At 46.5% G+C, this 27,611-nt stretch overlaps 1 protein-coding gene across 3 annotated transcripts in view; it reads left to right on the top strand.

Moving 5' to 3' along the window:
- Positions 1 to 26,905, top strand: part of LOC107185471 (transcription factor SOX-2) — a 104,366-nt gene extending 77,461 nt beyond the window's left edge. Inside the window, exon 3 of one of the 3 annotated variants that reach the window (XM_015573152.1) lies at positions 26,738 to 26,905. In XM_015573152.1, coding sequence (XP_015428638.1) covers positions 26,738 to 26,807 — 70 coding nt within the window. In that variant the 3' untranslated portion in view covers positions 26,808 to 26,905. Of the gene's footprint in view, positions 1 to 7,904; positions 7,966 to 14,212; positions 14,450 to 26,737 lie in introns of those variants that run through there. The other 2 variants (XM_015573154.1, XM_015573153.1) reach the window with 2 other exon arrangements.
- The last annotated feature ends 706 nt before the right edge of the window (positions 26,906 to 27,611 follow it).

Genomic DNA, 27,611 nt, shown 5'->3' with positions numbered 1-27,611 from the left:
TGGAGTTTTCAACACAGGAAAGATAGATCAGAGAGACCGACCGGGTAGCTCGTTGCGGCGCTTCCTTCTTTCCGCCGGAACTCGATAGCAATCGAATAGCCACTGCAGTGTCCGGCGGGCACACAGACACACGCGGGCCTTCCATTTCGATATAAATCAACCGGGTAACGTTTGCTGGTACTCCTTTCTCGCCTGTTTTCTGCGTTAAACCTTCCCAGTGGTTCGTAATAACTTACCATCATGGGTAGTTTCATCCTCAGGCGAATCATAATTAACAACTGAAAGCTTGTTGAAGATTCTTGATGACTTCATTTATCCCTATGTCCCTATCTCGAAGTTAATCGTAATCATCGATCGAATCTTCTGATCCAGCTTCTAGACGGCAGAATCGCTGGAAAACTTCTCTATTGGGGGACGGGTACAATTTGAATAGCACGCAAGAAACGCGATTCACGTACACACCAGCATGTAAAATGCTTCCAGGGACTCGCGGACACGTGGACGGGAAGGAAGGGCTGCATAGAACCCCGGTAGCTCTGGTACCAGGTCGCAAAAGCGACTTAATGTCCCCATTTGTCCTGCGGCTCTCCGGAGGCGATTCATCCTCGCCCTTTTGTGCGTTCGCAGGACACGGCGTCCCATATAAGCGACACACCGTATCACCTCCGCCCATTCCGAACCCCCGTCGCCGGCCCTTTCATCCTGGAAACTGTAACTCGGAAGAAATTAACCGACTGGACGCGCCGCGCTTTTTCGCCAAGGCTGTCTGATTTATTCGTCGTCCCGAAACCGGAACGAAAATATTCCAAATCTTCTAATCACGCTACTCGTCGAACAAAAATAGATCATCTATATTACCCTTCAACCGATGTCAAAAATCGGGTCACAAAAATCCAATTCATTATTTTTCTCATGGATTCCTCTACACTTTTGTAATCAAATTACCAACAAAAAAACAATATTGAGCTTGTCCTGAAAAGATTGCTCGTATTACCCTATAAGAGATACCGAAGATCGGTTGAAGTAAATCTAATTCACTTTTCTTTATGGATTCGTCTACACTTTTGTAATGAAATTACCAAAAAAAAAAAAATATTGAGCTTATCCTGAAAAGATTGCTCGTATTACCCTATAAGAGATACCGAAGATCGGTTGAAGTAAATCTAATTCACTTTTCTTTATGGATTCGTCTACACTTTTGTAATCAATTTACCAACAAAAAAACAATATTGAGCTTGTCCTGAAAATATAAGAGATACCTATCTATGTTACTTAAAAAGAATCTTGAGAGCATCTTAAAAAGAACATTCGACTTGCGGGTGGTAATCGCCTGTACAGGAAGCGGAAACGACTGAGTCTGAGAGGCATTCCTTGGTTCGCGGTCGTTCAATTGAAAAAGTCAAGTGACACGAAAGAGAGGCAGAATTTCAATGGCGTTCACAATTACATTATTTGTTTACCCCTATGAGCGGCACCTGTCGCTTTGATGGCCACGGTATGCATTGCCTATTATACGCGTAAGGTACGCGTACACCGAGTCGCACCGCGTGGCCAACACGCGAATCGCTCGTCAGAAGGATTAGGTCACTAATCTGCCGTTAAGTCCCCGACGCTCATTAGCCAGAGAGACAAATCATTAAGAGTTGTCGGGCATGGTACACGGGCCCCGTTAGTCGCTAGGCGAACCTGTCGACAGTCGGTAATCGCCTTTAAGCTAATTCCCGGTAATAACTTTATCGTCCTTTCGGCCCCTTGACATCGGAGATCATTGGCTGGTCCCGTCGTCGAACGGTGGAGAACATGGTGGAACAATTATTTCCTCCGTTGAGCAATCATTTGTCCGAAGATATTGATCTATATTGGCTTTTTGTACCATCAATAAGTTTTAATCTTATTTTTCCTGAAAGTAGTTGTTACCGAAATTTATAATATCGTGGCATGCACCCCTCAATCTAGAACGCTTTAGGACCTACGAAGAATCACGGGCGTCGTCCCTCACGATCGAAAGAAAAGCCACGAAAAGAGTTCCGTTGGCCCGCAGAACCAGGGCGACGAAAGTGAACGGTGTACATATTAATCTCGTCCGTTACAATGCACCGAGGGCCTCCCCGATCCTCGTCTCATTCGTCAGCTAGCTCCTCATCGGTCTCCGGACCGAGCCGTGACCAATCCGGAATAAATATTGGCGATTATTAACAGCGGCGAACAGGCAGAGATGAAGCGGGTGAAATGGTGTACGTGTCTTCGTGAGATGGTTGAGACGTTAAGTGGGCCCATTAGCTACGTTCCTAGGTGTACCCTGGCCCCTTTCGATGATGGCATTCCTTCGCGCTTCACGATCCCCATCTTCGTCCTCCCGCCTTCACGAATGGGTTTCTCTCACGGTGCCACGTGTACCTGTGCCTGGAGGAATCCGTGTCCGAGATTGTCCGCTCGTTTCCACGTCGTTCGATGAATTTATCGCGGTCAGAATAACCTACAAGCTTGCCTACCGAATCCGTTAATCTTCCATCTCCAGACTTGTAAAGATTTCGCTCTCAACAACAAACATTCCCGATAGAAGAATCTTTAAATATCGCGGATTATTTCGTCCGTGAAACAATCGATTGTAACCCGAGGAAATTCATCGAATCTCCACGACCCAACACCTGTCGCAACGACGATTAATTACCTCTTTCACTCCCTTTAGCGATCACTAATCACGGTCGAACACGGTCGCGTCCGCATAGACAAACTCTATTCACAACCGTACGATCGATCATTCATAAACCCCCGTCCGTCAGGGCCTGGGAGAGGGTGTCAAAGGGATAAAGTCGTCATCGTGGATCAACCGTGGAGGAATTCGCTGACTCGGGCCCCGGAGGTCACCGCCGCGGCTGGCCAAGGTGACATCTTCATCTTCTCCCTTCTCTCCTAGCCACCACAGACTCGAAAAGGGTCTGAATCCTTTTCCCCTCCCCTCCCTTCGTGGCGCAGAGAGAACCTGGGATGACTCTGCCGACACACGTCTTCGGCCAGTTCCGATGCTCACCTCCATGGACACAGGCCTTGGCCAAGCGAGCCCTTTGTCGGGCCGATCGCGAGACACACCTGGACACTCGAGGCTTCGGTTATCTTCCAGCTCTCTGGCGCGTTCTTGGGGTCATCGAAAAGGGTATCCTCGATCTTGAGACGGGACCGTTGGGGAAGAGAGAAAGAGTACACGGGTCAGTTAACACCGCGGTGTCACTCTCTGCTCGATTTGTTTGGCCGACGCTTTAGGGCCAGTTAACACCGTGGGCGGCGCTTCTGTGTCCAGTCCACTGATGCCAGAAATGACCCCCTTCGAACCAATGAATTTTCTACAGATCTAGTATCGTACGTAATTAATAATACAAATATATACTTGTGTACAAATGTGTAATAATAATTTAAGACATAATTGTACAGGGTGTCTCACCCGATTTTGACATCTTAATTTCCTCGCTATTGTTACTCGTAGCAAAAAATGTTTCAGCGAAGGCTTGAATGGTATCGAGTGGAGCATATTCTGATGTTATTAGTTTTTTCGTGAGTAGACGCGTAAAGGTCATATAAAAGCCAACTTTGTTTTTTTAATGGTTTAATAAATTATTAATTGATTTCCACGGGACAGAAGCCCGTTAAATTAGAAAACATTACAGAAGTGATAAATTACTTAAAATTCATTGCTTCGAGGGGGTCATTTCTGGTGGTTTCCACCAATCTCTCCTACTTCTTTGGACGTGACTCTCGAACGGAGGTTCGAAAATCAGAATCGAACACTTAAATCACCGGCTAACGATCTATCCCATCGACGACCGTTGCACGTGCAGTCGCGTGCAGCTCTCTCTTCGTTTAGTTTCGGGGTTCCTCCTCGACAGATTAAATTTACACATTGTAGCGCCGTGAAACAATACCCTCGGAGAGACCGTTTGCCCGGCTCCCGCAAATATTTGAGTGGCGGTGTTTGCCTTCTATTCGCGTGGTGGCCAAGGGCCTACGAGACTCTCGGTGTGTACACCGATCCCCTCCCTCCGCGTACTACTCTTCCTGATCGATGTTTGCCCCGGCCACTTCGCTTTAATTGCTCGCGAAACGCGGCGTAATGAGTGTCGAACGAGGCGGGCGGTCGGGTTATTGCGTTCGAGACGATCTTCGTGTGTCTTTCCCCTTCAGAAAAATCTAACATTGTCCCTGGTACTGTTTGACGAGCCAACAAACGTACACTGGTAAAGATAGCGTCGAAAGGTGGGGGTCACCGTGTATCCTGGAAACGGAGTGAGTTCATTCTACCACCTCGAAATCGGGCAAGTGTGGGGTAGATAGACGAGCCTAGAAACCGAGAATACACAAAGGAAATTTGGCACAGGGAATGATGAGAAAAAGGGGGGGGGGTGTAAGGGGTGGGATAACGTCGATTGAGAATAGAATCGGTGAGACGGACCGATGGAAAAAGGGGGTAAAAAGCAACGACAAGTGGGATTAGCTGAAAATAGAGGAGAAATGATGGATCGATAGCGATAAAAACCGCGGCGACGAGTAACGTGGTCAGTTATTAATGTAGCCCAGGCGATGTTACGGCCGATCGAGAATCGACGGAGGTCGAGCCACGGGGGTGGGCGAGGAGGGAGTAAAAACGTGGCTGGTGGAGCGGTTTTGGAGATGAGGTCGCTCGCCGGAAGTTCCGTCGCACCGGAATTCATAAAAACTAGCGGACCATCGTTCGTGGACCTTTCTATCTCTCTTTCTCTTGCCCCCACGAGCTCTGTCCCGTGTTCCAACCCTCCCTCGAGCGGTTTCAACAGGGGTGGGTGGGTATGTACGGTGAAAAGCGTCACCGAAGAGCAGTAGGAACACCACGGAGGCGAGGAAACGCTGGTCGTCGACGAACCTCCGTTCCCAGAACACGAAATTCATTCCCGGAAAGAGCTAATTTTTGCTTGGCTCCGTACAGACATAGGTATTACAGAACTTTCGGGACTCGGAAGTTCGAAATTCTGCACGGGTCTGCAGACAAATGAATCTTCTTTAAATGTTAACTGGATACTGTCGGAGAAGTGAGCTCGTTGGATACTGGAATTTCAGAGCAATGAATTTATAGTTCATACTTTGACGAACAGGAAAATATTTTATAAATCATATATCAGATGAGTTTGAATCGTCGCGATCTTTACATAGGTTAATCGCGAATGTTAACTTGCGTAGCGATCAACTTGACTGTTTTTTAGTAATGTTATCTCCGTATTCCCTAGGTAACTTGTTTTCTTTTTTCTTCATTTTATTATTTTCTAATCCCATTTCCCTTCCTGTACATGTATACCGAAGGGATATTTCCCGTTAAATAAATAATCTTCCGCGATCTCCATTTAGCGAGTTGCACTCTATTTCGTTCGCGATGGGGAGAGACGTAAATTTCGCGATCGATCGGTCGTCGTCTCGTCAGGGTCAGAGGCGCGAGCTCGACCGCCGCGGGGTCCAGGGTAGTAAATAAAAGTCCAGAGTTAATTTTTTTTCGTACAATGGACCGGGCTGTTGTGGTCGCCGGAGGAGGGGTGAACACCCCCAATCCTGTATATTTTCTCTCTCCTCTTTTTTTTTTTTTTTTCACATCGGTCAGTCCCACCCAACTGGACGCAATTCCGTGTCGGCGTATAAATCGAAAGCTAATGGGATTCACGAACCAATCTACTGGTCGCGAAAAAAGTCACCATCTCTCCCCTATCCAGACGGGACACGATATTTTCGAGGGATTTCACATTGGCCTGATACACAAGACATTCCAATAATTACTAAATTCCTCGGTTCCTGAGAAATGTATCATTCATCCTCTTCGAGATGTCTGGAAAATCCAAAAATCCTGGATGACGAATGAATGTTCGATGAAAAATATTCAAGGTGTATCAACTGTAATTAACGCGTTCGTCGAGGAGGAAAAAAAAAACGAATAAAATTCCAGGGCACAACCGAAAACTAGCCTGGCGTCATCAAGACGCGCGTTGCCAAGGATCCCGTAATTAGGGGAAGCTGATTTTTCATTTGTCGGGTATCATTGAGGGGTTCTGCTCATTAGCCGTCGGCGTCGACGGCGTCGGTGCGCGTCGTTTCTCGAGTGTATACACCAGCACGAGCAATCCGTGGCTGAAGGATGCCTGTGGTTGGCTAGCCTGGCCCCAGTCTGGTTGGTCTCTGGGCTGGCTGATAAAGGCGCATCCTCCTCTCTTCAGTTTTCCTTTTCTCTCGTCTTCTCAGGCACCTCTACCCGCCTCGTCTTTAGCTTTATTCCTCCACCTCCTTCTTCAGTCTTCTCTCTTATTTTCTTCCTCTTCGTTCATCCAATTTTTCTCTGATTCCCTAAGAGTTCCTTCGATTTCTTTTCATCGAATTCGATACGATTTTTGGCAACTATTTCGTCGATTAATTCGACGTGGTTGCACGTATGTACACCGTCACTTCGGCCGTTCCGAGTTCGACACGATGATGTACGAGTGAGACGTTAACGAAGCGGGATCGTTACTCGCTGTCACGAAGAATCGATGAACCCCGCGGCTGTCTCGCGGGGACGAGCTTGCGCCGATGAAATTCGACGTGCAAGGCTACTCGTTAAGGACCGTTTTCTTTAGCGTCTCTAAAAATCACCTGGTAAGAACAACGTGGAGGGGAAGGTTGCCGAATTCGGACCATCGCCAAAGGTTAGACCTACTACTGCAACTTGTCGTGCGTAAGCAATTGGCAGACTTATGGATAGACAACACATGTGTACGATAGTGGTGATTGCATTAACTAACTTAGTATTTAAGCAACACATATTGTCTATCAAGTTACAGAAGTGGTACAACTTAGGCGATGGCCCAAACTCGGCAACCTTTATCTATATTGTTTCGTCTTGCTGTTGCCTCGTGATTCATTTCATTCACGATCGGAAATGTTACACAAGTTCGGAACATAGGTAATACAAATCAGTATGAAGTGAAACTCTTTATATAATCAAATATACTTCTTTGATAGACATGGGTACCAATAAATTGAGTATAAAAAAGGATCAAACATTGGTTTCGAGTCAAATTGACGCGAACAGTGGTTGAACATTGGTCTTAGGACGGACGAAGATTTTGATTTCGAAAAAGAGTATAGATGAAGCAATTTGTCCGAGAAGCACACATTTTCTTCCCTTATTTTCGCAAGGATCGCACTTTCGAATTCTCAACAAATCATTGACAGTCGAGGAACTTTGCGTTCGAAGGGTATCGAGTTGATAAATTAGCGGCGACACGTGACGACGTGGCCTGTCATTCTCGAATCAATCCGTGGGGGCCCCTTTTCGATGTAGTTTCGCGCGTGGGCGTGAAACGATCGCGGCGTTAAGTAACGAAGCCGGCTCATTACTTCTTCTCGCGTGACGTCTGCGAGAGCGGAGTAAATGAAAGGCGACGAGAGGAGGTTTCTGGCCTGTGCTTCTCTCTCTCTATCTCTCGTCTCGTTACGGCCATCCGTCATTTTCACACCTCGACGAAGATCTATAACAAGAGAGCCTGGGATACGGTCCGGAGGAATTTTTAAAACTTAAAACACGAACACCTCGAAAAAAAGATATTTCTCTCCCTCCGTCCGTGACCGTTTGATCTTTCTCGATCGAGAAACGCCTACCCTGTCGAATAATTAAGTTGATCGTAGTGGCTGATATACGCATGGTGTTGGTCAGGTAAGAAGAGGATTCTTGGCTAATGTGATGTACTACGGAACCTCGTTTGTGTATTCTAAGAAGTTTCCTTTTTTTTTTTCTTCTTCTTCTTCTTCTTCTTGTTGCATATACCACTAATTCGACACCAGATATCAGTCTCACGGTCACGCTGACTATCCGAAAGGATTCGACTGATCGCTCAGACGTGTCGTGGTGTGTGTTTCAGGGACTGGAACGCGACGGGCAACGTGCGCGTACAAGAGTCCTGGCCGACGTGAGCGTCCTTCGGCACGGGGAACTCGAACCTCTTCAGCACCGAAGGATCAGGCTCCTTGATTGTGTCGCGCCTGGCGGTGAGTCCTTTCTCTTTTCCATGCGATTAGATAACCCTATTCCTGCTTATTAATCGTGTCTCTTATAATTGCACGGGACATAATCGGACGGGTTTGTCTTCGAGTCGCGGTCTCCTTCGACAGGATTTGAACGATAATTAATTGTGACATTGTTGGAATATCATCTACCGTGGACAAGTACCCTTTGCCTCTGTTAATTTAATAGTCGCGATCGTAATTACAGTCGAAACGAAAGGTAATCAATTTGTAATATAAATCGTCGATTCTGTATCTACTCTTTGCGTCACTATTAGATCCAAGTTAATTACCTGAAACTTCGTAACCTGTTTATATTAGCGTAATTGGATCGTGTCGAGTCCAATGACTTCCTCGACGAAATTCGAACGAGATCGGATCACGTTTGTTCTAAACGTTCCTCTGTTTTTTTTTTGTTCTGTTTGCTTTTTTTAACGAGGGACAAGTTTTGGGCGATCGAGAAAGCAATTACACGCGAGTTAATTGATTCGAGGTAGCAATCCGAAGGCCCGAAACCCTGGACACACCGTAACACACGTTCCACGTCGCGTGATTTCAAGGGACGAGCAATCGAAAGATCGGATCGATACACGGGAGGGTCTATCTCACGCCGTGACCGATTCCCCGTGGGCCGGATTAAAGTCGCCGATCGAGTGTTTTGCCCCAGTTTCACGGTGACAGCACGATCTGCACGGCGAGTTCGTTCGTTCCGCTCGGCTAAACTAGACGATCGTTCGCGTCGATAAACCGTCGATATATTCGATCGAATCGATACGAAACCGATGGATTTCGTACTTTGTAACGATACTACCTTTCGACTGGTTGCGAATATAAACGGGAAAAATAGCATTCTCGTTGGGGAAAAAATCGATTTGTTCCTCTGGGCCATATAGCTTCTCGTTTTTTAAAATAAAATCAGGACAATAAATCGGTCCAGGGTCAGACAATTAAGCATCGTTTATGTATAGAGCAACTGTTTAACTTCTAGACTTTATTAAAAATTGAAACATCAATTGTTAGGGCTTTGGAGAAAGGTGGTATCCGTGGGGAGGGGGGAGGTGTCATCCGGAATTTTTTTCGAAAGGGAAAGCTCGGGGGGTGGGTCGGGAATGCGCCTCGTCATTCCTTGGATCCCCCCGTTGGATACCGCAGGAACCTTGAAACGAGCCTCCGGAGCTCGGAGAGCATAGAACGACAGCTATGAAATTGCTGGTGATTGCTCCTCTCGTTTCATCCCTTTATCCACGACCAGCAGCCCTCCCCCCCTCCCTTCATTGGTCCTTGGAAATATTACGAAACTGGTATTACGGAAATTCCTGGCGATACGGTAACATTATTAATAATTTCTGTCGAATGTCCATATCATCTGTTGATACGTCGAGCAATCTCACGAAGATCAATTCAATTTTTCTTAATTTCCTATCAGACCATGATTACTATATTCGTGTATATCCGAATGCCCTGAAAACTATTCGTCGAGGTTAAGACCCAGCCAGAATGTGGACGATCGTCTCCGACATAACAACCAGCGAGAGTATCGCCTTCGAAGAGCGAAAACGGGGCGGCTTGGTCTCCTCGGCGAGATTAACTTGTCGGAGATGACGCGTCTATCCAACGGTGTCTCGCTTCCTTCCCGGTAATTTACTCGAGTATACACAGGACTAATGGGTTATTTCAGGTAATTAGCCGGAGGCCCCTGTTTCTTCGTCGAGCTCGCAAAAACGTGCCCCTGTTCCCCGCGATTTCGCGGACACGCATACACACATCCCTCTATATTTGCGTTAGGTACTCGCGATGCTGGCCCGATTTCTTCGAGCCACGCCCCCCTTCTCGATCCTGTTCCATTCTCGTCGTGTTCCTCGATCGTCATTAATTGGAAGTCGAGGGATTGGTTATTAAAGTGTCTTCGGAATATTTTCCACGATGACAGCTCGCTGTACAGTCACCCGAAAGAACTTCTTGTATCTTCTTCACGATGCTGAAGTGTTCGTCGAAACGGATATATACAGTGGGGATGTTGAAACGAACTAATTGGTTCCAACACCTCGATCGTAGTAGCATTGAAATATTGTCTATGTAGTTTTATAAACAATAGCACAAGAAATCGACTCATGCTCTAATACTGTTCACGACTGTGATTAAGAGATCCCATTCTTTCTTTGTCATGGTGACGACGACCTAGAACAATCGGCAGGATGGAGGATCGTATTCACAATTTCAGATACTAATATCTACAAAATTAAGTGAGGGCAGAATTCTGGATTCTCTGCATAACAATACTAAATTTCAGTTGCAATCTTTATTCCATTACATTTCTCAAGTTAAAACATTTAAAAATCAATAGACATTCGTTCGCTATAGCCTTTGTTAGTTGTAACATCTGCAGCATTCCCCACTGTATTCGAAATCCCCAAAATACAATAAATCATCGATGAGTGTTCCAAATCTCCTCGCTACTGACTGTTCAGACGTCATCCCCACCATTGGAGGAATCCCTAATCTATTCGGTTTTCCTCGTTCCACATCGAACTAGCATCACCCGACAAAGATTGGCCGCGAGCGACAGCCAATTAATTACTCCCGACGCGACCTCTTACGATCCCCGAAACACAGTCGGAGTGTATCGTCGTCGGGCACAATGGCTGGGTCGTTTATATCGACAGAAACGATCGCGATCCCGCGATACACCGGGATAACTGTGTAATCGGCCGATTAAGCGCGACCGCGTGGGCCCCTTGGGCCCCGTGAATTTGGCAATTACTTGGCCCAGTGCTAATGACGAGCGACCCGACTCGCGCGAGCTGTAAAAAAGGTGTCGGATGCTGGAGGGGAGGCTTCTCACTGGTCGCTGCTTCGTGAACACCGGCTCTGCCGAGTCACGGCGTGTAACGAACTTGAGCTCGGAACTCTGTCGAGGCTCTTCTCCCTCTTTTTATCGAAGGCGATGCCAAATCCCTCTCCGAGGCTGGACCGTTCGCCCTGTCACAGGATGAGGCGTCATTAACGCCCGATACCCGACCCCGGCGCGACGTTCCTTCCGGAACGAGGTTACACCTTGATTCTTTAATGCCGTGTTATTCTGTTTTCTGACGAATCGAGAGGCCTGAAACTGTTTTATTGCTGGTGATCCTCGCGTTACAGGCTCTCTAACGAGCGCTTTCTGTACGCTTCAGACTCGATACCTGCGATCTTCTGGTATCTCTGACTGGTTAAGGATAATTCTACCATTATGGGTATCCGAAGAGAACTGTGAACGAACGTCTACGTTCAGGGAAAGTTCGTGTTCCTCGAAGTGAATTCTTCGAGCCGAAGGAAAGGAAGATTAAAGCTTGATCCTGTGCCAAGTCGGGGAAATTGTAGATTCGTACCACTGAAGCTTACCGTTGAATCGCCTTAATTCGTTCTCTCAACGTTTTTCTTTTTTTTTTTTTTTCGTTTTATTTATTCTACAGAAAATTCCAAATGGTTTCTGATCGAGGGAGCCTGGGGCAACGGACGATTTATCGACGAGCGATTAGAGACGAGTGGCGAAAACGGGTGGTAGCAAAATCCGTGGAAGACGACCGAGGGGGGAATGGAGGCGGAGAGCCCGAAGGTGGCTGGTTCGTTAATTACTGATTTTCCTCGGTCCGCGTCACTTTTTAATTGACGCCAGAAATTGAACCGGAGAGCGAGAACACGCTCGACTCGGCTGAACGGACGTTCCCGCCGAGTCATCCTTCGGTCTCGTCTCTTCTCCGTTCTTCTAAGCCCAAATCATCCTGCCAGGATCGGAGTAACACATCCTCCTGCTTCAAATTCAATCCAGAGAACCCTCATATTTCTAACACAAAAATAATTCCAAATCGAAGACGACAAATTCCTGATTCGAAATCCCAGTCGGCTCCATCTCTATATAAAATACATCATCTGGAGAATCAACTCTAAATCCTTATACTTCTAACAAAAATAATTCCAAATAGAAGACGACAAATTCCTGATTCGAAATCCCAGTCGGCTCCATCTCTATATAAAATACATCATCTGGAGAATCAACTCTAAATCCTTATACTTCTAACAAAAATAATTCCAAATAGAAGACGACAAATTCCTGATTCGAAATCCCAGTCGACTCCATCTCTATATAAAATACATCATCTGGAGAATCAACTCTAAATCCTTATATTTCTAACACAAAAATAATTCCAAATCGAAGATGACAAATTCCTGATTCGAAATCCCAGTCGACTCAATCTCTATATAAAGTACATCATCTGGAGAATCAACTCTAAATCCTTATATTTCTAACACAAAAATAATTCCAAATCGAAGAAGATAAATTCCTGGTTCGATATTCCAGTCGACTCCATCTCTATATAAAGTACATCATCTGGAGAATCAACTCTAAATCCTCATATTTCCAAGACAAAAATAATTCCAAATCGAAGAAGATAAATTCCTGGTTCAATATTCCAGTCGACTCCATCTCTATATAAAGTACATCATCTGTAGAATCAACTCTAAACCCTCATATTTCTACCATAAAAATAATTTTAAATCAAAGAAACGTAACATTCCTGGTTCGAAGCCCAAGTCGACGCCATCTCTATATAAAGTACATCATTCTCGCAGGATGTCCACGGAACCACGTAACAGATTCACCCAAGGTCGGTCTAGAATTACGTGGAAACGAGTCCGCGGAAACGTCTTCGCGTATTTTCCGCTCGGTGGACAGGTGTTTCCAGCCGCGTGTCAACGGGCCTGTCAGTTCCGGTGGTTAACGGAGACACTGCCAATGACACGGATCTTTGTCTCGTGGCTCCACCTCCTCCACCCTCGCCTTCGGAGGAGCGTAAAAAGCGTAGAAAAGGGGTGGACCTCTCTCTACCTGTTCACCGGTTCGTGTCTCTGCCGAATGGAACGGTCCGTTGGTTTCCCATCCTCGTCGTGTCTCCGTCAGCTAGTTCTCTCCGACCGTGGTGGGCCAACGGGGGCCTGTCACCGGCAGTCGGCTTCTCACCCTCGTATGGCGGGGGGGGGGTTGGGTTGGGGGGGGGGGGGGAAGGGAGGATTCAGGATATTACGGGTCTCGATCGGTCGCCATTGTGCCAATCGGATCGTCTGATAAGCTTCGGAGGGGTTTAATAAAAATTCATTTGTCACGGGCCTTTGGAGATGATGCTCTCTCCCCGTGTCTCTTCGTTTCCATCTTGTTCTATCTTCGCGTCTGAGAACGATTTATTTCAATGCAATTCGTTGTTTCCGATCTTCAGGAAGGAACAGAGCTCAGTATATATATTTTAGAGAGATTTGGGATATTGTAGAAATATCGAGGTACAATTTTCAGAATTAGGTCGTTCCTTGTACGATGAATAGACAGATGTAACTTTCCGTTCATCGGTATCCAAGTTTTCTTCCAATTCCAAATTTCCAATAATTCCATCGGAAGATATTACCGGTTTAGTGGGTTCTGAGGCGAAATGAACGACGGTATCGAGCGCTGCTGTCGGGGGAAATCGTAACCACCACCCCCCAGATACAGGGAGCGTGCCACCGGGAACGGGATAGGGGTAATTACTCGCAATTATTAATTACACGATACACGTGCTGTCCGCGTGGAAACGGGACGAGGAGGAGGAAGAAGTAGCGTCCCACGGGACAGACGGAGTTAATAATGCTTCTGAGGTCGTTCTGCCCTGACGCCCCGGAACAATCAATGATCGTCGATCCGCGGAATCGCGAAGACTGCCTTTTTTTTTTTTATTTCTTCTCCTCCCTCCGCTGCTCGGTTCTCCCTGGCGGATGCTAGCATTGCGAGGAATAAATTAATATTGCCACCTCGACGGGTGCCACTGAAGGCCTGATCACCGATCGAGCGATTGCCTCTCGTTTGTCCGCTCCACAAAAGTGAAACCCTCTTTTCCTTCGATCCCTCCACTCACCCCCTCATTCCGCCACCCTTTCGCGACTGCTTCCATTATTCGTATCGCATTCAGAATTGAATCTGTTTTACGCGTAGAATCGCTTAAATAACTCGATCTCTCGCTGTAACTTTCTAACAGATAAATCTTGTTAATATTCGTAAAATATCGTTAACGACGTTCTCGATACAAACCCGTCTCTATCTAACCCCCTCGACACGGTATTTAAATACTGACGCGCGTATGTTCTCTCGTTTTTGTTTCAGAGCGGGAGCACCGTGCACCGATGCACCGCGCGAAGCTGCCCCAGCCCAGAACCAGTTATGAACATATGATTAAGCTCGTTTTAATAAGTTTTTATGTAGATCTTACGCGTAAGGATGTATAATAATGAAATAAAAGAAACCAGTAAGTGTTGAATAAACGAGATACGTTGAGACACAGGGTAGGCCGGCAATTACTTCGTCCTGTTCGCCGATATCTTTTTGTCGCTCGTTCGACTCCACCCCTTTCTTTATCTCACGTTGTACCCTCCCTATTCTTTCTGCGGATATTTTCCTACGAAAAATAGAACACACCTGGACGATTATTTAAAAAGTAACAGAAAAGAGAAAAATGTATTTGTGCCCCCTGTTCTCCCATTCGACGTTTTCGCGACATTCCGGTTTCACCATTTTCGAGGCGTTTCCCTGCAGAAGACAAACACGAGGAAAGCAGACACAAATATAGACAGAGCCCATAGGCGTAAACACAGTCGACGGGGGAGAGAGAACGAGGAACAGAGAAGGAGCCGGTCTTCGCCATCGAGTCGTAACCCTGGCGACGAGACACCCTGGCTATCGTCTCGGCTCTCTCGTTCTCTCATTCTCTCTCTCTCTCTCTCTCTCTCTCTCTCTCCGAGAGTTCCACTCTCCTACGGGGATGAGCAAACTCTCCCCGCGGTGTAACCCACCCTCGACGGATAGCAAGTTGCAAGGACGAGGGTTGCCGGAGAGGTCTCGCCTGATTGGCGGCCGTGGACTATCGACCAACCCGCGACCGGCCCTTTGTTTTAGCCACCACCCTTCGTTATATCGAAGGTACCTAACCCGAAGCCCAGGAAGATGAGCACGCTCTCGAGAGGAGATTTCTTTCCTGGCTGCGCTTAGAGAAAATCGAGCCGGCTCGTCAGGAACCCCCGGGGGTTGGGAGGTGAATTGACCTCCCTTATCCGATATAGAAATCCTTTCAATTCTAAAAAAAAAAAAAAAAAAAAAAAAAAAAAAATCCAGTAGAGTAAATCGTTTATTTGATCATAGAAACGATCATTCTGCGAAGAAGTAAATCGATATTTGGATGCCTTGAGAAATTCCATTAGAGGGTGGTAAGTAGCGTGCTAACTTCGTCGAGAATAAGGGTTAAAAGGAATCGAAAGAGGGGCACATGGTGTCTTAAAAAGACTCCAAAGAAAACGTGCAAACAGGTTTAGAGGGAAAAAGTTCCACGGAGAAAAACACGTATCAATGTGCACTACCCCACGTTAAGGGTGACAATAAATGAAAGTCGGGGAAACCACCCCTGTGGCGAAGTGGAGAGGATCCTCTCGTGAAGCGACATTAAGAAATGATTAAAGAATCATTAGGAGCGCGTAGTTAGAGCAACGAAATCTTCATTCTTCCCTCCATCTCCTCTCCAATTACCGAGGCGTCGATGCGCTCTCCATCCCCCCCCCCTCCTCGCGCTGACCAGCATTCCCCCGGAGTCCCCATTTTTTTAATTAATAGAGCGTGCTACAACGAGCCAGGGGATGCCTACCGGGTATACCGTTCCGCGCGTACACTCACACGTATACACATTCGTATACGAAGTCGTGGTTATCAACGTGGATGGTGTGTTTGTGTTGCCAACACACGAGGAACACACCAACTCGTCTCTGTTGATGCACACGCGCGAAGAGAGGGCCGCGATTCGAGCCCGAAGAAAGGATAGAAGCCGAAGAGAGGAAAAGGAACGAGCTGCTGCCAGGCAGGAAGAAGCGGGAGGGGGTGGGCGAAGGGTTTTAATGAGGATGAGCGAGATAAACCCACCTCCGGCTCCGTTTCGCTTCATCCACCCACCCCCTCTAGTTTTTTCCGCGAACCTTTCCTTTTGCACCCTTGTTTCTCATCCGCCACCGATCCCTTCTCCTTTTCCCACGGAGTTTCTCTTCTTCCACCGATGCACCAGCCAGTTCTGCCCTCCTCATTCTTCGCCGCGACGGTTTCCTCTTCTCCCTCTGGATTTTCTCTTTATCGTAGGCCCACCCACCCCCGTCGAATCTCTCCCTCGCGCGTTCCTCCAGTTTCCCTTGTCTTTCTCCCGAAGGGTTTCTTCTTCGTTTCTTCCTCCCGTATCTATCTTCTTCTTCGAATTCCTCGAGCTACCACCCTTCAACCCTCCCTCCTCGACTTCCGTGTACGAAGTCGAGCGCGCGCGCGCGCCCTGCCAAAATACAAAGGAGGAAGTAATTTCTTTTCCCGGAGATTTTTCAGTCCGTCGTGGGTAGAGGTGGGGTAAGAAGGATGTTTTATTTCGACCCCTGGAGTTTCTGCCGAATTTCTCGACCGAAGGGAGGAACGACGGTGGTTCCTTCGGGGGGTGGTTTCATCCCCTTTCCACGTCTTGTTCGATTTCCAGCATCGTATCGCACGATTTCGATGATATTCCGTTTGAAAACCGTGGAGACTTTGTTGAACATTGTCTTGAAATTTTGCTGTCGCTGGATTTCTGTACTTGTACAGGGGTTGGTAAAAATCTTGCAATTTGTTGGGAATTGAATTGGAAAACGAAAAGTCCCGAGCGATTATCTTTAATCAGGGGGATTGATGATGCAGCACGGGCAACGTTCCCGATGCATTCTGCTCGGTATAATTAGCGATCAACGATTTAATAAGCCGGCCAGCGAGAATATATCAGCCCCGCGGATTAATTAATTTCGCCCGTGGTCTGCCTCGATTTCGCCACCGGGTAGAGCCCTACTTACAGTTGCCCGGTTGATTTGTACGGGCGCGTATTTAAATCGAAATATCACGTATCTCCCATTCCAGCGGTATTAATATATCCATTGATCCTTATACGTATTTCCAGCCATTGTTACCCCAGTAGACAAAAGGCGATATCGTATTATTTGTCCCGATGTCGTCGCGACATTTTTGTCAGAGTTATGTCCCGACTGACAAACGGTACCAAGGAACATCCGTATAAAATCTTGACGTCGCTGTCGATGTTCTTTGGGCCTAATTCTTTTACTTTTTTGTTTTTCCTAAAAAAATTCACCGCTGTGTTGAATTCATCGAGTCGACGAGAGTAAAGGGGTAAATATGTCGATAATAAGTAATCAACGACGCGAAAGACCAACCAGTTATACTTCCTGCAAGAACGATTCGGATTACAATCAATAATTTACGAAGCATTCTTCGCCAGCAGAAAAACAAGACGAGCGCATCCTCGACCCGCGTGGTACTTTAATTAACGCGCGCGTGTGGCCAGAACCGCGGCGTACCGTCGTCATCCTCGTCACGGTTTACACGGCGATGGCGTCGAAACGATCGTATAATTGTCAGATTGCAAAAGGATCGAGCCGATCTCCGTGTCACGTCCACGCCGCGTGTCTAATGAAATGAATCGAGCGTGTGGCATTACACACCGTCCGTCGAAATCACTTTCTATCACCGTCGCCTGACAACCAGACCTAACCCAGACTCTGTATCCTCCTTCTGCGACTTTTTCCAGACGGAACACACGACCCGCCACGAGATATCCGCCGGTGGATTTTAATCATTCGCGGAGAGAAAAAACGTACGATGAGGACGTGTTCTTGTCGGGTCGATGGTTACTTAATCATTGGTTGAATTCATTTGGTAGAAAAGCGTAATACACCTCGGATACGACAAAAATCGGAGCATATTATAGCGATTCATGTGATCAATGGAGACTATAGAAATATATCTAGATCAACCCTTGCAATTAAATGTTTATTATTTTCTGTCTATGGAACATTGATTCCTAAGAATATTGTTATTATGTAATGGTTAGAAAGGAGTTCACGCATTTATAGGGTATAAAAAATATTTATTCATTTTCATTACAGTATACTGTTTTGATATGTTATAAGAATAGGGGTGACCCGCCCAAAACCGAGTACCTACCTACCTGAGTGGACCCATAACCAACCCCCTAGTTTTAGAACGGTTTTAAATTTCCCCACGCATCGTCGCAGTCATGTGCAATCAGTTCATCGGCAAAGGTCGATCGCGACGGATGTGTGTTTACTAGGATTGTGATGGTTCTGTGTCTTTGTCTGTTGTAAATCTAACTTTCGGTAATTTTAACGCTTCACAACTACTGACAGTGTTTTCGTGAGTACTTTCTTAGTAAAAATTACGCTATCTGTCGTGTATTAAAGTGTAAATAAACTGTGATAAAGTGTGTGTATCGAGTATGGTGCACGGGGTAAAATCGTACATGCAAACTATATTTAATTTCGCTTTGTTTTCCTTTTCCTAAAAAGTTAGATATAAGCCATCCGTTTGGTGATGAGATTCCTGTCTTGTTTCATCCCGATTTTATCCCAGTCTCCCCTACTATGAAACTACTGCCGAACATTCTCGTAATTTCTGAGAAGTAACTGAAGAAAGAGAGTTTCGAAAAATTCCGGTAGGAAACTTATCGTTCTAGTCTTAATTAGCATGGATGAAATCGAAACCTCGAAGGGAGGAGGATATCCGGTATCATGAACCAGATAGATATATATTTACGAGGTATGGTCGCGCAGGTATTGTTGCGAAAATAAAAAGATGGAACGTCTGGTGGATAAAAGAACGGGAGGAACACCTCAGTGCGACAGGGGCCGCGTCAATCAGCCCTCTCCCCCTTGCCAAATTACTGTCAAACGCAATTAGAATTGACGTGGCGGTAGGCCGGGGCTAAATCAGAACCGCTAGGCGGACCCTCGATAACGATTTCGAACCCCCGGGCATATCCTCAGTCGCAATTTTCTCTCCCGACGCTAATTAATACGCTTCTCTTCGCGCACGTCTCTCCGACCGCTTCGCTCTGCTTTCAACCCTCTCTCTCTCTCTCTCTCCGCGTACCTTCATCAGCCTTCTCGTGGATGATAGACCATCGAAATAATATAAATTATTACACGATACCAGAGTGAGTTTTCCCTAAAATCTCGAATTCCTGAGATCTTACTGTGACGTCCGATAAAATTGACAGACTGGAATAATAAGCCTTCCTTACTTTTTAGACCATCACTATACAGATTTAACAATACTGACCCAATAAACAGAATTTGTACGTATTAGTATAATAAATTGTTTGCAGAGGAGATAGATAATTATCCGAGGGACGAATGAGTATCCCTGCAATATTTAGTTTCATTTAAAAAAATCGTAACCAGGCTCTCGCTGCAGAGTTATCCGGAGAGAAATAGAGAAACCCAGTCTGGCGGTGCTGGAAGAATACTCCGAATGTCGAGTGTTATTAATGTACACGTCTAACGGTGGACACTCCTGTCCCGTGGTGATCGTTTTGCAATCGGCCGCGCGTGGTTGATACTCGACGGGTCTGTCGCACATCGACATCGAAAAAGGGGGACAAACGAAAAATGAGAAGAAAAAAAAACAGAAAAAACTGTACCCCTCTCTCCATCAAACGTTTTCATAGCCGGCGTATCCGGTCGAAATATGATCGACACTCATTAATCTCGAACCTCGTATTCAACCCCCCAACGAGCGGAGTATCGTTCCATAGAAATTCCGAGGCCCTTGGCGTCGAATCACGCGGAATTTGCCCCGACGATAATAAGAAACTCCCTCCGACTTTTTTTTTTTTTTATCTTCTATCACCTCCGATTTCCATAGTATTTATTCGATTCAGGGTAAACATCGAAAGAGGGGTGGTCCAGGGGTGTTTTGCAAAAAGAGATCTCTCGAAACATTCGTTTCGTTTACGCGGTTGAGGACCTGGACGACGACGGTTCTCTCTTGCCATTGTTTTTTCTTTTTTTTTTCCTTCAGGACGAGAAGACGATCCAACGGGTCGCGAGGCGACGATATATATTAAAGAGATGCTTCTTGGCAATAAACAATCGCGCGCAGCCACGCTCGCCAGGCAGTTAGCAGGGGCATTAGGGTGAATTATTCCGGCCACCCAGCGTAAAAAGTGCCATGAATCACGGGAATCATGGGCTTCTTGCCCTCGCCGAGCGTACGATCTTCGCTGTGGTCGCCGCGTGGAGCCGGTATCTTCGTATTCGCGAGAATCTTCGAACGTAATTCAGCGGCTCAGACAAACGCACACATCCTCGCGTTGTTTGCCATAATCAACGAACAATTCGAAACGTCTCCCGTTCATTTATCACGGTACAACTACTGTTATGGACCCAGTTCCTGATCGCCTGTTTTTGTAACGTATAAGTAGAATCGTTGTTATTCGAATAAATCTGTGCTTTATCGTTAATTTAATATAAACAAAAGTGCAGAAATAGTAATACAATTAAATTATAATTTAACCTTTAGAGTAAGTTAATTATTTAGTTATTTTTCGGAAATAACCCTTTATTCTCATAAACTTATTATATAGTATCTATAGACTGAACTGATCAGGATATGGGTTCTGATCAGGAACTGAGTCCGTATTGCTACATCCACAAAGACACCGACCAGATCTAAAATATACCGCTAAAATATATCCTGAATGGCGACAGATGCAATTGCATCGAGGAATGGGGGCAATATTCGGCCACCCCTTCTTCACCCTCGACGTCGATTCGCCTTGAAAACAGAGAACAAGGTTCACGGAAATGCACACGTAGGACGGGGCCACGCTGTGTCGTGCTGGTTCGAATTACCCGGGGTCGGGGATCTTTTTCATTACGGTAAGAGCCGATTGCATTTTTTTATGTCCCTCCGCCGGCGGCGGGCGGGGGTGTCCAATCTGGAGAATCGCGTGGAAGGAGGGCCATCTAATCACGTGTTCCTGGCAATCGTGTCCTGCGTCCGAACCCCTCCCTGGCCCCGCCATCTTGGACGCAATCCTGGCAGAGAAAGAGACGAAAGAGGCGACGAAGGGGGTGTCCCTTTTATCCGAGGACCATAGGGACACGGCCTCCTCTCGTTCGTCTCCTTTCTCTTTACGCTTCCTCCGTACTTTTTTTTTTTTTTCGACAACTCGTTTTCAGTCTCTTTCTCCTTCCTTTCTTCTGGATCACCCCGTTTCCCCTTGTGAACGCCAGACCGCCCTTTCACCGTCCAGGGGACACCTCTTGAATCGGGTTTAGCCGGCTGGCGTAATTAAGCCGCGATTGAAAATTAATCATCGCGGATCGATTTCGTGCATCGTCGATATATATACTGTTCCTCCTCCCTTGGGTTCGCGAAGAAACGATAAAAAGAAGGTCTCCGCGAGGGTTCGGCCCGACGACGGAGCCTTTGATGTAACTGTCAGCCTCCTTCTCCTTTTTTCTTTTTTTTTTGTAACTTCTCTCTGTGCGTAGGTAAGCTCCTTACGCCAATTATCTCGCGACGATGGGGGATCGTTGTGTTCGCGGTTCCCTAATAGCGATTTTCCTCAGACTCTTTTTTTTTTCCACCCCCCCGATTCCACTGGTACCGTCTTCGGAGGGATGTAAAAGGATTTTTCTTCGTGAGCTCGCGAAGAGTTCCGAGGTTTTTGTATACCTTGGAACTGTAAGGACATTTTACTAAGTCCTTATTCGTGAGTTGACGAATCAAATTAGCTGGACCATCTCCAGTCACAAGAATTGTCATTATTGACGAGGCACCCTAAGTAAGTCTCCTCCTCTCATATTTTTCGTTTTCACATGTGTTCTAGTATTCAGAAAATTAAGCCACACGTATTTTTTTTATATCTGCGGATATTCGGTTTAGGTGGTGGAACCCTCGCTCAAAGATAAATAATTAGAATTTTTTCCAGAAATATTGGATTCCTTTGAATTCTTGTGGGTGTAAAATATTTTCTGACATAATAATGGGATTCGTCTTATGAGAAGAATATTGATGATAGTAGACACTTCTCTAGGGTTCCTTGTGAGTTAACATACGATCTTATGGTTCATTCACATATTCCACCAGTCAGTATATTCCTATTGAAGCGAGAAGGCAAGTAGAGCTGCCAGTACATTTATCGAATCGTCGGAACATCGCCAATACGAGCACCTTTTGCAATAAAAGAACAAGGTGGTTCGCGGTCTCCTTGCAGACTCGCCATTCCCAAGGAACTGCAGAGTAGACCATGGTGAACAAGACGGAATTAAAAATCCTGCCGGTCGAGCTTCCGTTACAGCGAACCGAAAGAAAAAGGCAGAAGAAAGGAAGACTTAAAAGTCCGTGTTCTCGGTGCCACTTACGTGTCAGGAGGAACGTAAATTGTCCGCACAGGGACAATTCGATGAAATCACCGATCGACTCCTTATTTCGGAGCTGGAGAACGGTTCACGAGGAAAAGAATTAAAGGCTCGCGCCCTGGTCAATGAGGTCCTGCGAATCCCAAGGCAACCAGACCAGCCAACTTCCTCCACTTTCTTCTTCCACCCTCCGTCCCCTATCCGACGAAATCCCAATAATCCACGATGAGACACAGATTGAGTTCTCTCGGAGAGACGGTAGAGAAAGAAAAAAAAAATCAGCCGGAAGAAACGAGGCTGGATAAGAGGACCAGAGGGAGGACGGGCGCAAACCTGGGAGAAAGAAAATTGGAATCCTTCCGGGAAGGAGGATGATAAAATTGCGGACGGCCAGGTGTTACCGTAATCCGGATTCGAGACGAGGCGCGCGCGGGGACCCCACGTCCCAGAGAGAGCTAGATGCACATACACACCTGAGGCAGTTTGTGCACCAGAGGGGTTATACGTTTTCCTGTTCCTTGCGTCTGTCGTGGACCGTTTCTGAGTGGCGAGGGATTAGGATCGCCTCGGTTTTCCCCGAGGAAAATAACGACCGGATGGAAAGTAGGGGCAGTTTCTCTCCGTGGCTCTGGTAACCTTAAATGGACTCGAACTGCTTGGATTAAATCGAAAGGATTGCTCTCCCACAGTAGATATCCTTGGTCATTGGAATTGTGGATGTATCGACACCCTCTGAAGTCTTAATTCCTGGGAATTGATTAAAGAACACCGAATTAGGGTCGACGAAACATCCTCTAGGTTCTTTGATTGTCCTGCAGTACAGAATATTTTTCGTTGACCCACTACGACCTACATTTTCCATCGCAGACAGGGATCGACAAAAAAAGAATATCCCTTATTTTTTACTGCTTAACAGACATAGGAAATTTCATAAAAATCGAAGGGGTCACTTCCGTGCCTTTCCTTGTTACTAACGGTGGTAAAGAAACAGGAAGAGAAAGAAGGGTCTTCTGCTTGGACTTCGATCGTTGTCAGAACGAACTGGTACCGGGCGTGGAACTTTAATTCCGAGGGAACTTATTACTCTGTCTGCTCATAAATCCCGGTCTCGAGCGAACGAAGGGGAGAGGGCGGAGGCACCGATACGCGCGCTTCGATTTAAAAAGACGCGATCTCACTCGGGCCCGCTAACGGGCCGCGATTATTCCCGTCCAGCTGCGAAGGACGAGGAAACGATCGGGACAGCGGGAGCAACGCTCGTAATTTGTTTCCAGATCGTATCTTCAAAGTGGCTCCACGTCGAATAGGGTGGAGGGAGAGACTGTCGTATCCACGAGGAATGGGACATGGGCGTGGGTTGGCTCGGGGAATCGGGATGGAAGGACGAAAAGGAGGGGCTCTCCAGATTCGTCTCAATCAGCGGCAGAACGATCGGGATTGGCGGGGCTCTTGTCTTTTACTTCTCTCCTCGAAACGATTTAGAGAACATTAGATGATAATATTCATCTAAAATCATTTCAATTCTAGAATTCTATTAACCCGACGGCAATCGAAGATCTTATTACTAATAAGAATCCACGTGAGGTTAGTCTCAACGAAATTCCAAGGAACCAGACGCATACGTGGAATTTTTCGCGCGTTCTCCGAGCGAACCAGCGGGATCAGGTCCACGGTCCTGTATCGTATATCGCACATATCGCATCGAAGGATCGGTGTAAGCCGGTAGCAGTCAGTTCTCTCCCCAACACCACCGAAGTGGAGATGCAGCAAGCAGCAGCCACACTCGATGCGCACAATTAATATCGGCCGTATCTCTGATCTCTCATTATTACCTGGTGGCTGGCCATGTGTGAGGGTGTAGCCGTTCCCGCAGGAACCAGGCTTCAGGGATACCGAGAGAGCCTCGAATTTGTTTGTGTGTGTGTGTTTGTATCGGCTACCGTACACCCCGGGACACCAGAGTCGGCCATGCATCACCCTAACGAGCCGGGCATCGCGTGCCGATCTGTATTAAGGATTTATAATCCTCCGGACGCCGGGGAACTCCTAATGTCCTGGCTGAGCGGGAGATATTTGCCTATAGCCCTCGCGCAGCATCGCGCACTGTATGCTTCCTCCACCATTCGGGGTGGAGGGGCAGAACGAATAGGCACACCCACGATGATTTTTTTAACCCCTTTCTTCATGATTTTCCGCGATTCTTGTACCACTCGAGTTTATTTTTTTTTTTTGTCTAGGATGACTAAAGTAGCACGAAACGATATTTTAATTATCCCAGTTGGAGTCTTCTTATGGTTTTCATCCTAGCGTCTGACAGATCCAGAAACAGCAAGCTAGTTTTGATGATGATATAAGAAGACTCTGACTGGAACATGTATAGCACCGTTTCCTACCCAAAGAGAATCCTCGCAGCGACACAAGTATCTAGAAACTGATGTTCCCCAATGAACGATCATCCGTCTATCCCTGAATCCATCCTAAACCCCGTCCTAGCTAGTCCCGCAATTAAGAAATCTGTGTTCCTGGACCGACCAGGAACTCGAATACAGCTTGTACCCATCAATCCTCCGCGGGGCAGCGATTCGATCGGGCCAATTTACAAGAGGGACGTTTTACTAAAGCCCAGAGAGAACGGACGGGCCCCAGTTAGACCGCTCCCGTGAGTCCCCTGGAATCTTTTACCCTCCTTGGATCTACCGGTGAAGGCGCGCAGGTACGGTGTCTACTCGGCTAAACACATATTAATTAGACCCGTAGCCAGCAGGAAGACATAACTCGTTTAGGGGACGGGTTAGAGGGGCGAGACGACGGGTTGGTCGCGCGGCAGCGGTTTCCGAGTGTCGTGTTACTCTCCGTCTCGTCCTCTGCCGCGCCATCGTTTCCCCCAGGTGCCCAAGCGGTCTTGGTCTCCATCGTGCATGGGATGCTCCCTCCGCGCAGCGATACGGGGGCCCGTCGTGGGGCCAGTCGAGGACCCGCGGGTGGCCCCAACCCGGGGCCGCCGTTGGAATCGTAGTAGCCACCGTACGTGGGCTCGGAACGAAACCGAGCACGACGCTACCGGCGCATTAATAACACTGGTAGCCGGTCATATGTTAAACGTCCACCCTGTTATGCACGCCGCCGTTGCCAACGTCGTCGGTGGGTCAGATACTCGGGGTGGGGCAGGAAAAGGGCGAACGGAGGGGGGCAGCAGGATGCCGTAGGTACGTTTTACCTACAGCGACGTGGTGCTCCCTACGTGCACAACGGTGCAGATCAACGTCTCTCTGTCTACCTGGACCCCTCTTCCGCCTCGAGAGACTTTCCCAGTAGTTTTTTTTTGGGGGGACGCGAAAGGATGGAGATGGACACGATCACGATTCGCGGGGAATTGAGTGATTTTGGACGTTGCAGATCCGTTTTTTTAACCCTTTTAGTGGCAGGCGAAAAAGAGGTGCCTATGCGAGAATAACCGGCCGAATTTCACGGTTTTACTAGGGTTTGGGAAAATGGTCATAAAAGCCAAACAAGAAACTATATTTACATGATTCAACATTTTTTAATTTTGTATTTTTTTTAATTCTCTCGTAATGAAATTAGACCATTTAGAACGTACTATATAATTTATTTTGAGATAGAGTTCTCCCGCAATGCGAATAGTAAAGCGCTATAAGTCGCGGGCCGATATATCGGCTCTGGCACTTCTCGCCAGTGCAGCAAGAGCCGATATATCGGCCTCCGGCACTAAAAGGGTTAATTAACACGTTTGATTACACCAACATGTGGCTTCGAAATGGTTCGTCGAGCACCAGTCTATAGACTAGTATAAGAATGGAAGTCTGATAATTGAAGATGGAAGAAAATATTATTTATTTAGAATTGACAAGGCTCAATACAGTGGATAGTTAGAATACTTCATTGAGATAGTTTACATTTAAATGATATATTGCCTGAGAAATATTATTCCACAAAGATTTCACTAAGACTGATTGGAAATGATTCGTGTATGTACTGATTCCCTAACTTTTATTATATAGTAACAGAATAATATAGATACTGTTCTGTCAATCATGAACTCTGTTGCCATACTTTTGCCAAGACTGTAGGTCTCTATCATTTCGTTCAGTGCTGAATGTTCTTCACTTCTTGATTAGGTATTAAAAGTACGTAGAACAGAGATAATGAAAACATAAAATATAAATGAATATTGCAAACCATATTCTACTTTGATGATCTTGAAATTGAAGGGTCACACGTGTATGTGTCGCTTGGTAGCGAACGTGTTAAACGATCGAACTGACCCCTGTAAATTTTTCCGAAGAATATAAGAAAAAATAAAATTGTCAAGTTGTGGCTTATTTTTAGCGTATTTTTCCTTTGGTAGAACTGATGCCAGACTGACGCGTGCTTTCTGTTTTAGGTATCGGTACCCGGAAGAGGTGCGCAGACTAGCGTCCAGCCAATATTGCCTAGGGTCCTCGTTGTCTTGAGATCTAGGGGCTGACGAGGACGTTTAACTCGGTCTTCCTTGTTACACGCAAGGACAGCCCAATCACTGGAGGCGAAGAGGGCACAGAATGAATAACTGAACGCGATAAATCGAATCGAATCGAATTGATATCGGTAGGACTCGATTGAAATCACGTTGAACGGTCTCGCGTCGTCCGTTTGGTGAACAGCGTGTGATTATTGTCGTTTATTATTATCATCCGTCCGACGTACGAGATCGACGAACGGGGTTATCATTACCGAAGATCCATGATTATCATTATCAACAGGCCGGGCGGTAAGACCCCGGCAACCGGTTGAATAATTCATGCGTCTCACGACGCCCTTCTGTTTCCCTCTCTTTATTTTCGCTGTTCCGTGATCCGCTGGCGAGAACGAGCGAAAGTTTCCGCGCGAACAAACAGCCTCGAGTCGTTTTAGATATTACGCACATCGCGTGTACGCGAGGACGAGTCGTAAAAAAATGCACACACACACACACACACACACACACACACAGTTTGTCTTTGTATGTACAGATCGTATTAAGATTTAACCCGTAAATTTCTGAGAGGAGAAACTAACTCGTGGTTGGTATTTAAGGGAAACAAAAAAAAAAATAAAAAAGAAAACAGTATGGTTAGGCGACTCGAGACACAGGATTTCGAAGTTTTCTCGAGAAAGAAAAAGTGGTCCCGAGATATCTGTTTAAAATTCAGAAAGAACCGAGGAGAAGCGCCGACAGTGGTACGAGACCGTCTGTCCTTCTCTTCCTCTTTCTGACGTTTTTTCTCGTTAATTATTCC

The sequence above is a fragment of the Dufourea novaeangliae genome, unplaced genomic scaffold, assembly GCF_001272555.1.
Source record: "Dufourea novaeangliae isolate 0120121106 unplaced genomic scaffold, ASM127255v1 scaffold57, whole genome shotgun sequence".
NCBI classification, from domain to species: domain Eukaryota; kingdom Metazoa; phylum Arthropoda; class Insecta; order Hymenoptera; family Halictidae; genus Dufourea; species Dufourea novaeangliae.
The sequence above is the reverse complement of the archived record's forward strand: the minus strand, read 5'-3'. Positions and strand labels throughout refer to the sequence as shown.